The 13,270-nt window shown below is 44.1% G+C and overlaps 1 protein-coding gene across 2 annotated transcripts in view; it reads left to right on the forward strand.

Moving 5' to 3' along the window:
* The window catches only part of CRMP1 (collapsin response mediator protein 1), a 50,984-nt gene that overhangs the window by 3,970 nt on the left and 33,744 nt on the right, over positions 1 to 13,270 (forward strand). Inside the window, exons 2-3 of one of the 2 annotated variants that reach the window (XM_009273757.1) lie at positions 85 to 109; positions 12,158 to 12,246. In XM_009273757.1, the coding sequence (XP_009272032.1) occupies positions 85 to 109; positions 12,158 to 12,246 (114 nt within the window). The remainder of the gene's footprint in view (positions 1 to 84; positions 110 to 12,157; positions 12,247 to 13,270) is intronic. The other variant, XM_009273756.1, reaches the window with a different exon arrangement.

The following is a 13,270-nucleotide window of genomic DNA, read 5'->3' on the forward strand; positions in this document are numbered from 1 at the left end:
GATGCTTTCATCCCCGAGCAGGACTACAATAGACTTTCATCCCCGAGCAGGACTACAATAGAGCGGGCTTTCCGTGGCAGAAAGAAAGGATCTGGGATCCTTTGATTCAGTATATTGTTTCCCTTAGATACGCCAGATCGACAGGGCTGGGGATAAAGAATAGGCAGAGCTGGCGGGGAGGGCGGTTTCAGGGGAAATCTCCCCGGGAGTTCGGTCACACAGAGATTTTCCCCAGAGCCTGTGTCGCTCTGCAGGCTGGTGCGTGGTTTCCTCTCGGGGGGCCGGGTCAGTGGGTGATGGGGTCACTGCTGCTGTGGCACCCGGGGTGGAGGTGAGCAGGAAGCAGGGTGAGCTGAAAGAGACTTGGGTTCGTGGAGCTTTCCCAGGAAAGCTGGCACCGCCAAGGGCGCTGGGAAGCAGGGCAAGTTTCAGTAGCTGGAGAGTGGGCTGACTGCTGGGTGTGGTGGCTTCCTGCGCAAACCTGACGGTTGAAGGCATTATTTGAGCCAGTGTTACAAGGCTTGTAACATGTAATCATGAGGCTTTCTCATGATTTTAAAAAAATCCTTTAGCCCGAATATTTGGTCAGGAGGGGAACAGCCTCCTTCTAAAGCAGAGTTTTAGGATACCAAAATGGTGCATTTATACAGTTTTGCACTATCAACAGGCAGCAGTGCCTGGTGGCCAAAGCTGAGCCTGGGTGTTGCGATGGCTCTTTGGGTGATAGCTCCTCTTGCCTCAGTCCTCAGCGCCTCGTGTGACTTGCAGTTACTGAGGGTACCTCTGGACTGGGGGAGGCCCTGGCTGCCCTCTGGGTGAGTGTCAGTGCTTTGTGTGTGGCTCAACCTTCATCTGCAGCTGGAGTGTAACAGGTTCCCACCCATAGCTAGTTGTTTGCTCTCCAATTTGTTGTAAAAGAAGAATCTGGAAGAATTATGAGTGTTTGCCTTGGAATCAACAGTTCGTTTTAATTTCTTCACTTCTCACAAATTTCCTTCTCTGTGCTGGTGAGAGGATTGCTGGAAAAAAGAAAGCCCAAACCTCAGCCTGCTCCCTTTGAAATGGGATGTGTTGAAGCTTCTATAAATGAATATTCATTAATGCTAGTGTTGAGTTTTGTGACCAAATCAAAGGCATAAATTAACATTAGTGAAGTTGGCAGGCATCAGACTTGGACTGCCTTTTTTATTTTAATGTTTTACACTTCTGGCCCTTCTTCTCCTCCAGCAAAAGCAAGTCAGACACTCTGTGTTATACCTTGTACACGCTGCCCGTCCCACAAGAGCCCACCGGATTTGTCTGCGTGTATCTTCTGAAAGCTGTGTTCCAGTATGGTAAATCAGATATTTCATCCTGCCACTAAGGAAATACATTGGAGCTTCAAGCCTTCTGGGCTCTGAGGAAATGTGATAGCTCTGTAAAGTTATGCAACAACAACAGTGATGATGAAATCATATAAAAATGTCATTTGTTACTGTGCTTAACATTCCACACACACACACACTCCTGCTCTTTGGAGCTACACCAGCTCCTGGATTCATTGTAATAGTGAGCAACGAATTTTTGACAGTGTCTTGTGCGCTGATACTTTGCTGTGGATTTTCTCGTACCAAGCCCGTGTTACTTGCATGGGGCCAGGAGCCATCCCATGAATCCCATGCAGCATCCAGGCTCGCTGTTGTTAGCTGAGCACCAGCACTGCTCCAGTGTAAGGTGCCATTCAGTTGTGAGTCAGACTGGAGAAACTGGGCCCCTTTCGCTGTAACTACTGTGGGAAGGACCTCTGTATTTGAAGCACCAGACCAGTCTCTGGGTTATGTAAAATAGAGATGCACTGAACCAGTAAGTGTAAGCACTTTGGTCATGTCCTCTGCACTGTGTTGAAGTCCTTGGGGGGGGTCTCACTCCCCTGGTTCAGGAGTGTTAGCTGGGGATGGAGCAGGGTGTGCATAATGTAAGGGTGGCCAAGAATGCATCTGCAGGAGCATATTTCTTACACTGTGTAGTACAGTCAGCCACCACATCCATTGCTGAGGTGCTTTTCTGCATGAGGTGGCAATCTTTTGTGCTTCGGTTGTGCAGGTGTGCTCTCACGCAGACCAGATTTTCCAGGATACACCCCCCCGCCCATTGCTTTTAACATCACTATTATACTCCTCTTGTGCAGCATATTACAGGGAATCAATGGGGATGATGACACTGAAAGATCTGTTGCAAATTATTTTGGCTTGTGTGTTTTGGTAGTGCTCGGCACTTTTCAAGCAAGGCCTGAGCCCGGGTGAACTCAAAATTACAGTATATACAGAACACAATTTAAAAAAAGCACGTGGCATGTAAAATGTCTGTTACAGGACTTGTTTGTTTCAGTAGCGATTGCAACCATTAAAAGATAATCAGCGTGAGCTTAGTGAAGAGGAGGTGTGAAGACAACTCTACTGAGCAAAGGGAGAATAGCTAGTCACCAAAGCAAATGCAAGGAGGGTCATTGGAGAGGCAAATGGTGCCTGTATCTCTTAGAAAAGGGAATAATATTCCTGGGAATGGTCCAAGGGCTGGCATATGAATGGGGGAAGGAATTGCTGGTCCTGAGCTGGCAGACTGTAAGGCATGGGGAGACAGAGCTCAAAACCGAGGTGTTACAGAGGAAGGATCTCACTATTGAGCTTAGCAAGTAAAGAGAAGAGCTGGCACAAGATGAGAAAAAGAAGCAGATGCAGAAAAATGAAGAGAGGCTGGAGAAATTCAGAGGAGTGGGCACGGAGAATAATTTTAGTTGTAGCCTTTTGAATTGATTGACGTGAAGAGAGCTGAGAAATAAGTAGGCTTCAGCTGAACATGGCAGAATACTTTGAGAGAGAAAAAATGCATTCGTCTGGACTTTTGCTGTGTGAGACTTTGGTCTGAAGGGTCAAGAGGGTCAAGATGGGCCACTTTCTGTTTGGCCTGAGCAAAGCGCTGGGGTAACGTGAGGTGTTCTGGTGTGAGACAACAGCAGTGTGAAAGCTGCCAGCTAATTCACTTTGGACACCGGGGGGGACATGTCCTACAGATGCAAGACATGGTGAGTACCTGGAATGGGGAACCAAAGTCCTCGTCTAGGTTTGGATCTATTCCATATCTCCCCTGGCCGTGCTTTTTTCCCCACCCACCTTTGCTTAACAATATGAAGATACACACAGATTGGTGTGTGACTTGCCAAAAGTAGTTTGAGAAGCCTACTGAGTGCTGAGCATGGGAACATGTCTCACATTATTATTCTGCTATTGGCGCAAGATTTGGACTGATTTAGACAGCACTTTTTGTCCTGCTCTAAAACACCAAGGCCTGGGACTTCTGGATCCCTTCTTACTCTTGGATATTTGCTTAATACTCAAAGTTACTTTTTTCCATCTGTAGCTGTCTAATAGACTTGTCCCCTCTCAGTTTACTCATCTGTCGATGAACATTTGTGAATTCACATTGCATATTGCACTGGACTTCGTAGCTCTGGAGATGCTTTAGCTGTTTCAGTAGAAGTTGTTGGACTTCTAACCACCGTTTCTGTGATTCTGTGATAAGTCTTTTCCTGTACTTTTTCTACTGGAGAAAAAGTGGCCACAGTGTTTAAGCCACTTCCATCTGGTGTCTTAAATTACATTCAGAGTAGGTCCTTCTGGTCACATTTCTATGGGGATTGAAACCTTCGGCAGAGGGACAGAAAGAAGGGTTTGGGGCAGTGATGCCTTTAACTGCCACAACGAGTTTGTCAGTCGGTGCCCTCAGCAGGACATCAGGGTTTTCAGCGTCATAGCTGGTGCCACCACGGGGAACCGAGCTGCGTTTTGCTGGAAGCCGGGCAGGTTTGGAAAGGGGACAGTGGCTGTCTGGGAAGACAGCTGATGCGGTAAGGTGGTTGTTCAGCAAGTCTGAATTTCCTTCTTACAAGTGCCGAGGGTGACCGCTGGCAATGAACCACTTTCCTGACAGGAGGTCAGGGTCTGTTTTCTGCTTTGCTGCCATTTCTTTCATAAGCAAGTTTATACATGTGGTAAAAGGGAGAAGCTTCATTTTCCTTTGTGGGAGAAGGAGCCAGGAGAGCCCACTGGCTTGTGAAGCAGTCAGGCACTGAGAGTTAGTTGGGATAGATTTCTTGCTGCTTTTGTAGGTATGAGAGAGATGGAACAGAGACGAGCAGCAAAATAATTTGCAGGTTTTAATCTTGCAACACATAAAGATGGTGGCCTTGTCCCCTGGGACAGAGGTACTTCAGGATTACTTTTGCTTGTCACTTGATGCACTTGTCACAAGATGAAGTTTTGATCTGTAGTGCATGTCCTGATGAGGTTTAAGGCCTCAGCTCTTGCTCATGTTCCTACCGAATAATAAATGTCCCCATTGATTTCAGTAAAGTCTCTATGTAAAATCTCTCTAAGTAAAGCTGATCACCCTTGCCCAGCTTGCATGTGGCTGGCTAAAGGAGTACGCAGTGCTCAGAGCTGAGAGACTGTGGAGGGTTGTTCATGGACCGGTGCTGGTACCATGGGAGGTAGAGCAGCAAGTATTGCAACTTTCTATGACTTGCCGGAAAAGTAGATGTGTGAGGCAATAAGACATCAAAAAGTGTCTAAGTGCAAGCAATATGCACCTGTATCCACCACGTTTAGTCAATCATGAATTACCATTGCTAACATCATATTCAAGGACATTTTCTACTATTCTGTTTCCCTTGCATCCACCTCCTCTGTCAGAGAAGGGGTTCCTTCTGGTCTTAGCTGGGTTTCGACTGTGGCTGGTGCCGAGGCTGATGTGTCCCGGTAACCTGATGCAGGTTTCTGACTAGAACTTAGATAAAACTCATCTTCGGTTCAGTAGCACACTGCAGCCAGCATGCTGTAAATTGCTGTTATTTTTTTTCCAAGTTTAACCTTTCCTGTGAATGGCTTGCTGAGATTTTGAGATCAGCTCTGATTGACGTAACCTGTGTGTAAGCCAAGAGATGGCTATAACAACACACAATGGAAGGTTCAACCTTCCAGCCCATACTTAGGTGAAACCCCTGCTGATGCCAATGAATATTGTCATCAATAAGATGTTTGTTGTGCTTGCCTTCTAAAAGCAAAGCAAAGATGACATTTACAGTGAAGAAATCCCCATGGAGTTAGTAGCTGTAGGAGTAGCCCTTTTAGACTATGTGATTAAGGACTGAAATTGCTAGCTGAATAGAAAGTCAGGTCTCCAAAGGGGAAACAAAAGAACATCAGATCTTTTAAATGAATAAAGATGAATGAATATATTGGCTACAGACCAAGACACAGCATTACTACAATCAACATAATCCTTCTGAAATGAATTGCCATATACTGGCGTGCATTTGTTAAGAAAAGGACCTTAAAAGCAGGATTCTCCATTAGTGGCCTATCGGAAATGATGCCTCAAGGATACAATGTTTTACAAGCAATTCCCTGAGTTGATTCAGGGATCACCCTAGCTAAAAATTACTTCCTATGGAGGGTAACCTAGATGTGAAGTTCAAAAGGAAGGATAGTGCTGATTAAAAGCAGATCTTCTATAAGCAGACAGTTCTTCATGAAATCCCATTTACAGCTCTTTGATCCTTGTGAAAGGATTTTAAGCAAGCATTCCTCTTGGGAAGGATGTCTTTCTTCTTCTGCCATTAAGTTTTAAAATGTTCCTTATTTGTAAGTACTTTGTTAAAAGCAAGGTAATTTAACTGTATTGTATCACAACTGGGTCTGAATCTGACCAGCTCTGACAATAGACAACCAAATATATCTACAAAAGAAATATCTTTTAAATCTCTTGTACGTTATGGGCAATAACTCTGTGAGGAGGAATGCACAGAAGCACAGAGGAGCTCTGAGTGCCTCTCTCCATTGTCTGCCAGTGAGACTTTTGCCTTTGAGAAACTTCCCTTGCAAATTGTCTTCTTGTGGAGATTTGGCTAATCAAGGAGAACATAAACTTCAGCCTGTGGCTTTTGAACCTTCCCTCTAAATTGGGGATTCTGTGTCTTTTCTAACTCTCAGTGGCCTTTTTAAAGCCTTAGCAACAAAGGATTCTCAAATGCTAAAAAAGTAAAGATTAATGCCTTGGCTGCAAGTGTGATAATGTAGCCTTATGCTTTCTTATTGTCTATTGCCTTTAATCTGATGTCTTTTAAACCACACACATTTATAGGCGGAGAACTGGAAATACAGGTGGATTTGGAATTTAAGCTGTTTTCAAATGGCTATTTAGCATAATATCCTTAGTCATCTTCAGGGCCATCGACTAATCTGGTTTTTAGAGAATATAGCCATTGTTGCTCTGGAGATGTAAGGACAATGCTATATTCTAGCAAGTCCTTAGAATTATGCAAAGGATGAAATCACTGCTGAGGGTTTCATTCTCCTTTAGCCCTGGAAAATCTGGGGCTAAGAGTGTTGCAAAGACTTTTTCAGTTGGCAACGGCTGCAATGCAGCAATTGTAAAAGTCCAAATCCAAGAATGAAGCAGTGCTTAGACCCATATGCTGGGTATGTTATATGAAGTTCATTGTAGCTAAATTATAAAGCAAACTGTAAATAATTAAAAAGACATAATTTACTTGATTTAGAGCTGGAAATGTAATAGATAGACATTCCTTTCATGGAAGAAAAGGAAAAATATAATAGCATATATCAGAATTACAGTCTGGGCAGATGCTGCTATTTGATGAAAACACCACTCTTGAAATCCCTTTGAATCTTTTCATATGACTAGAACAGATAATGGCAGATTCTTTCTTTCTCTCTCCCCCCTCCCCAAGCTCCATCTTGTACGATAGAGGTGTGGTTTTCTCTGAAAGATGCCTGCAGGTGCAGTACCATGGGTACCGATACTGAAGAGAAGTGTGTGATTTGCTATAACTTTTGCTGCATTTTATTTTGACATGCTGCATAAATTTGAAATGATATTTATTCAGTAAATCTTATGTCACTTTTATTTCTTCTGTTACTGTGTTTTTTAGTAGTTCCAGAAGCAGACTGAGAACTGCATATGTAAAAAATGTATTTGAATTTTGTTGTGTGTAATATTTTTAAATACCTGTAGCTCTGAGTGGAGTAGGTGAATGAAAAAAGGCTAATGTTAAATTTCTTTGCAATTATTCCTGCTCTAACATTTGAATCTAACATTTGGATCATATTTACAAATAACCCAGAGTTGAGTGATTTACTGACCAAAGGAATTTGACTTCACTTGTAATTGCGCAGAGCCCACTGCAGATTTCAGGACTGCAGCAGGGCTCAGGCTCATCATCCGGCAGGTTGATGCAGATGCTGCTTGTCTCTGCTGTCCTTGTACCATTGGGAGTGTATGAAAATATGGACACGCTTCACAAGAGCTGAGCCAAGCTGATTTAAAAAACCCAGCAATACAGGCAATTTGTACAAATTGTGCCAGTCACCAGCTTACAGATGTTTCGTGTTGCTCTTACTGTAATGCAAACAATAGTTGTAAGGGAGCGAAAGCCACCACCTCGTGTCTGAGCAGCCGGCCCCTCCTCCTGCAGCAAATGTTGCTGAGTTTGTGGCATCTCCTTCTGCTGCCATGAAAATTGCTGTCATGTCACGGACTAAGCTCTGTGGCTTTGCTGCCAGATTAAGCAGGAGAAGCTAGACCGCGATTAGCAAAAAATCACCAGGAAAGCAGCGCGCAGGGTTTGAAAGTGAAGAGCTGTGAATAATAGGAATGGCTGTATCATACTCAGCAGCGAGCTGAGCTGGGAGGTGCCAGAGCGCTTGTAAAATGGAGCTGCAGGGAGACAGAAGATAAGCATCGTTGCTGTGCTGATGCTGTGTCATAGCCAGGCACAAAACCCGGAAGCAAACAGCGTTGCATCGATGCGGTCGCATCATTGCAGCAGCGACGGGTGGAGGAGAGACACCTCAGCTCCCACACCCCGCAGTGATTGCTGAGCAATGGCATGGATTTACAGTGGTGCTTTCCGTACCTCCCATGTCAATGAGAGCTGGTTTTTTTTCCCCCTTGAATCTTGGCACCTAATGAATTGCTTAGTTTATATGTTCAATACAATACCCCCTCTCTGTTTTGCCATGTTCCCTCTGTCTGTCCTTGGCAGGCTGGAGGGAGGAGAGGGTCCAAGGCAGCTTCCCTTGGCTTGTACGGGGAAGAGCTGGGCTGGCAGCTTCTTGTGCCAGGCAATGCACTGAAAACTTGGTATGGAGCCCTTAGGGCTCAGCAGGCAGGGCACCAGTGACGGAGACATCTGTTAGCTGAATAGAAAGGTGGCAGCCACCCTATAAAGGCTTACACTATTGTCACCTCCTGAGCTGAGTAATGAGCGCATTGTTGTTTGCATTGTGAGAGCACCCGAAGGTCACCCCAGTGGCTGAGAGTACATCTGAGAGCTAGACAAAGAAAGTGTCCTGCCTGGAGGGGGTTACAGCTGGGAAGGGGAAATATGGGCCAGTACTGTGTGATTAATTCATGAGCTTCAGGTCACTCCACCCTGCTTTCCCCAGGGTGCTACAGAGTGTGGCTGTCCTCCAGCGTGGAACATTGTCCATGTAGAAAAGGACTTTGGTCCCTAGTTTTTCTGGACGTTTGGCACTTAGTAAGAAAACTGCAAGCAGGCTGCCTGACATCAGGCCCCCAGTAAATAATAAATGGCCCCTGACCATTCACAGCTGAGCTGCATGCCCGAGGAGGCTAACCTACTCCACAGACCCTGTGTGTGCCCAAATTTCTGTCCACGATTTCATTGCAGCAAGTACCAGTGACCTAAAACAGTGCAGGAGCGCCCAGGCGTCGGTGGCCGTGGCATTGGTGCAGGGTGGCAGCATCCCTTTGCCTTCAGGCCAGGGCTGTGCCTGTCCTTGAAGCCCATGCTTAGGCTATGGCAGGGAATGAATACTTACATGCTGACCAAGGGTTTGTGTGAAAGTTTATTTCATGAAGAATATCTCAAATTGCTTGTCAACATTAACCCATGCCTCCCTGCTAATCAGTTATGTTTGTATAATTTTTCCAGCATGTTCATGGAAATGCATCTGTCTGGGTAGGTGCACACAGGCATTTGGTACCGCTGCTTTGGCTAAGGACAAGCCACCCCTGGTCCGGAGCAGGGTGTAGGAGGCAGCGCCTGTTTGCTTGGGCACAGCATACTCCTGGGGTGTCCATGTGGCACTGAAACCCCACCTGGGTTGCTTGTGCCCATCAGCACCATCTGTGTAAAGGTACCCTGCTTTGCTTGTGCTCCTAGCTTGCAGCAATCTGTAACGTGTCCTACAGACACGCTGACACCTTGAGCTGTCAAAACCCTTTTTCTTCTGAATTTGCCGATTTGCTGGAATGGAAATGCGTGTCGGAGATGTTTCCACATCTATCAGGTCCTGATGAAAGCTGGGTAAGGCTCCATGGCACCTTCCCTGGTGGCTTGGCAAACTACCTCGGGAGCATCAAGATTTGTGGGTTTTTGGCAGCCTCGTCTCCTATGGCTTCCTATTCCTGGCTGGGGGCAACCTTAGCCACAGGCCAGCTCAGGTGCAGAACCTGCTCCCTTTTGCAACAATTTTGAACGGTTTGTATTTTCTTCTGAGAGGGAAGGTGTAAAGAATTAAAATGTTGAAAGTCTCCATAAAGTGCAGTTTTCTTTCTTCACCAGAATTTCTTAGACCCTCCGAAATTACGAAGGCGAGACTTTGTAGCTAAACATTCAGTAATCCTTTATAAACTGTAAGTAAGGCTTAATTTAGTGGATGACTCACATAATTGAGTGCTTTCTTGAAACTGCATTTGTATCCTTTTTAGTTTCAGATTATTCTAATACCTAGTTTTGCCACTTACATATGTATATTTATATATAAAAACGTATAAAATCCTTATGTCTACAATTATTTTTCTGGGGTTGTACTTCTGCTTTATTTTTACGTCTGTCTTATTTTCCCGGCCTGTTACATTTGTTTCTATTTATTATGCATCTTCTCCTGTTTTAAAAGAAATAAAATGTAGGACATTTTGATGACAGTGTAGATTTTTGACTCATTAGCATTGACAGATGCAGTGCTCCGGGAACGTTCCCTGCCTGTATCAATAAGCTCTTGCCTCTTGTAATTGGACAGTATTAGTGTTTAGGAAGGCAACTGAATGAGCTTAAAAAGAGCTCACAAGATGATGGTCTCCGCAGGTCAGCAGGTAGTGTGATAAATCATCACGGTGAGGAGATGCCACTGCCAGCATATGGCAAAATAACTTACTAGCGTTCAGGGTGCTGATTCACAAGTCCTGCAATTACAAGCGGCAGTAGAGAGCCTGGGGAGAAAACAGGGAGCCTGCTCTGGCAAATTCCAGACTGAGGACTTGCATTCATCTCCATCCTTTAATGAGAGGGTACCAACATCTGAGGCAGGTCCCGGGGACATATTTCATTGTAGTTCTGGGCCTTCGTTCCCTCCCAAGGTCATCTCGCTGCTGCAGCACGTGGAGAAAAGCCTCAGACCTTCTGTGTACATACTCTTTTGTCATGCGCTGTATTTAAAATGTCTTTTCCCCCCTTTTTTCTCCCCTTAAGATGTCTGTTTCTCCCTTTTTGCTTTTCTAGAATGATATAGAGAGCTATAGAGGCTTCAAACCTGCAAAATGGTCAAATACAAGCTGAAAAGTAAATATGCTACATGTAACTGAGGAGTTACATTGAAGAAAGGTTGTTGTAACACCCCTAACTCTGACTTGGGGCTTTTTAATCAATACATTTTTAGGAGGTCTGTGTCGTTGTCCTGGTTTTATAGATGAGGAAACATATCAACTTCTTTAATTGTTTTCTAAACTGGGAACTTGGGACATGCATGGTTTATATGCGTGAGTCATCTTGTAATTAAACCAAGAATTGAGTCTGGGGAGAGGAGTATAAAACATGGACAAAATGGAGATTCTGAGTTATTGTTTAGTGAGCCAAGGAAATAACTTACAATAAATGGCATTTTTATATATGAATGGGAAAAGAAGGTTCTGACTGCTTTAGAGTTTTCCAGCATTCACAGTCACTTGGCAGAAGTCTTTCCAAAAGCATTATGTACTGAAGTTACAGACTTTCCCTGTCTCTAGGTAGGTGGTAGAGTGCTGGCGATTCCAGTATGACTTCTTCAATGAGGGAGTTCAAATATTGGTTCTCAGGAATATGCAGAGGTAAAATTTGCTTTCTGTAAAATGTATTTTTTGAGAACAGAGTGTAACCATTTGAATAGAGAAAAATGGAAACAGATGATTGTTGTGAACAGTGCCCCAGCAGACCTGATATTTGAACAGTTCTTCATGGGAAAAAAATGTTTGCTTTCTGGCACTTCAGAAAATACCAGGAGGCAGTAGCTCTGCTGTTTGTATGATATTTCAGGTAAACCAAACTTTGGAGGCTGCACTCCCATCCTCATTCTCGGACTAAGTGAGATATGGCGTGAGGAGCCTCAGTACAGAGTGCCCCCAACTAATCAGCAGCCTTTGACCTGCAGGAATCACAAATTAGACAACAATTCATTCTTCATGCCCACTAGAAACTAGATTTTCTGCTGTGGGTCTGTAACACAGTACAGGAGGTCCAAGCCGTGGACCGTGTCCCTTGACCGCCTCGGTGGAGCAGCCGAGTTGATCCTGCTGAGCTGATGTTGCATAAAGCAGCTCCCCTGGGCAGGAATTTCTGCATTACAGAGCTCAGCAGCCTCTCCTGACCTTGTCCATTCCCATTTCAAGCTCTGTTACTCTTCCAGGGGTGCCGAGAGTCCCAGGTGAGCTCAGCTTGGCTATTCCAGTGTTGGGCAGTTTATTCTGGGGCTTTCTGTTCCCTTTTTGGCCTTTGTACAATAAGGTGGTGGTAAAAAGGGGATGTAGCGGGATTTCAGGTGTTTTCATGTGCAATGAGTTCTGCTTTGAGGAAAAAAAGACTGTGATGACCATGAGGCCTCATGTTCCAAAAGTCAGAAATAAATACTCAGTGAAACTATGGTTTTCCTCTCCACTGTCTATGTACCCACCTGAACCTGTGGCATAGACCTTTATATAGGGTAAGTGCTTTGATGTTAATGGCTTTCTATATAATACAAGCCTATTTGGTATCATCAATATGTTATTATGTTTGTTTATTTCAACAAACCCACATTTCTTCCTTTTTTTTTTTTTCCCCCAGAGTGACCGACTACTCATTAAAGGTGGAAGAATTATCAATGATGACCACTCCTTCTATGCAGACATATACCTTGAAGATGGACTTATAAAGTTGGTTTTTTTAAATATTGAACTTTTTTTGCATGCATGTTAGTATAGACTACTGTGATGGTGCTGACCTGCAGCCAGCGTCTTGGTTACCTCTAGATGTGGGGCCATAGTAAAGGAGTGTTTAATTATGAAATTCTGTCATTTTATCTTTACTAAGATTAGATAAGTAGAAAATTAATTTACTGTAAGGTGAAGGTATTTGCTTTTCAAACAGTTCAATCCTAGTTTCTTCCAAAATAGTCAAGGCAAGTAGGCTCTCTCAAGATATAATACTAAGGACAATGGATATTTTTCAGTCCGTATATGACAGAAGGCTCATGACAGCTTTTTTCTCCATACCTAATCAGGGTGAATGCAGCCATTCTCTAAAGGATTGTACGGCACAGAAATACGCCCCGTGTTACACAGTGCTAATGGGGACCTACTCCTTCTCAATTCCCCTGTTGGTTAATGCTGAAGCATAGCATGTTCTGTTCGTACAACATTGTCATGCATTGCTCATATGTCCCTTTTGTTTAGCAAAGGCATATAATCTTCACACAATTAGACAGAAAATCCTACTGATTTATGAGGATATAAAATACAGGAACTGAGAAAGTATTCCTTAGGTGAAAAAACATAAAATACATGTTACTGACAGCCTGGGAAACAGTAACAGAGATGTCTATTCGTGTAGCTCTACTGGTCCTACCTTGGCTTAGTGGAGATGGGGGTCTTTAGTTTTGCAAAGTTACGTAGTGTGTACGAGCACTCTGATGTACACAAGTGTTGTGGTTTAACCCGGCAGGCAGCTAAACACCACACAGCCATTTGCTTGCTCCCTGCCCCCACAGTGGGATGGGGGAGAGAATCAGAAAAAAAAAAGTAAAATTTGTGGATTGAGGTAAAGACAGTTTAATAGGACAGAAAAGGAAGGGGGGAAAAAAACCCCAATAATAATAATAATGATAAAAGTATATACAAAATAAGTGATGCACAATGCAGTTGCTCACCACCTGCTGACCGATGCCCAGCCAGTTCCCAA

This window comes from Aptenodytes forsteri, unplaced genomic scaffold (assembly GCF_000699145.1).
Source record: "Aptenodytes forsteri isolate BGI_AS27 unplaced genomic scaffold, ASM69914v1 Scaffold111, whole genome shotgun sequence".
Taxonomy (NCBI): domain Eukaryota; kingdom Metazoa; phylum Chordata; class Aves; order Sphenisciformes; family Spheniscidae; genus Aptenodytes; species Aptenodytes forsteri.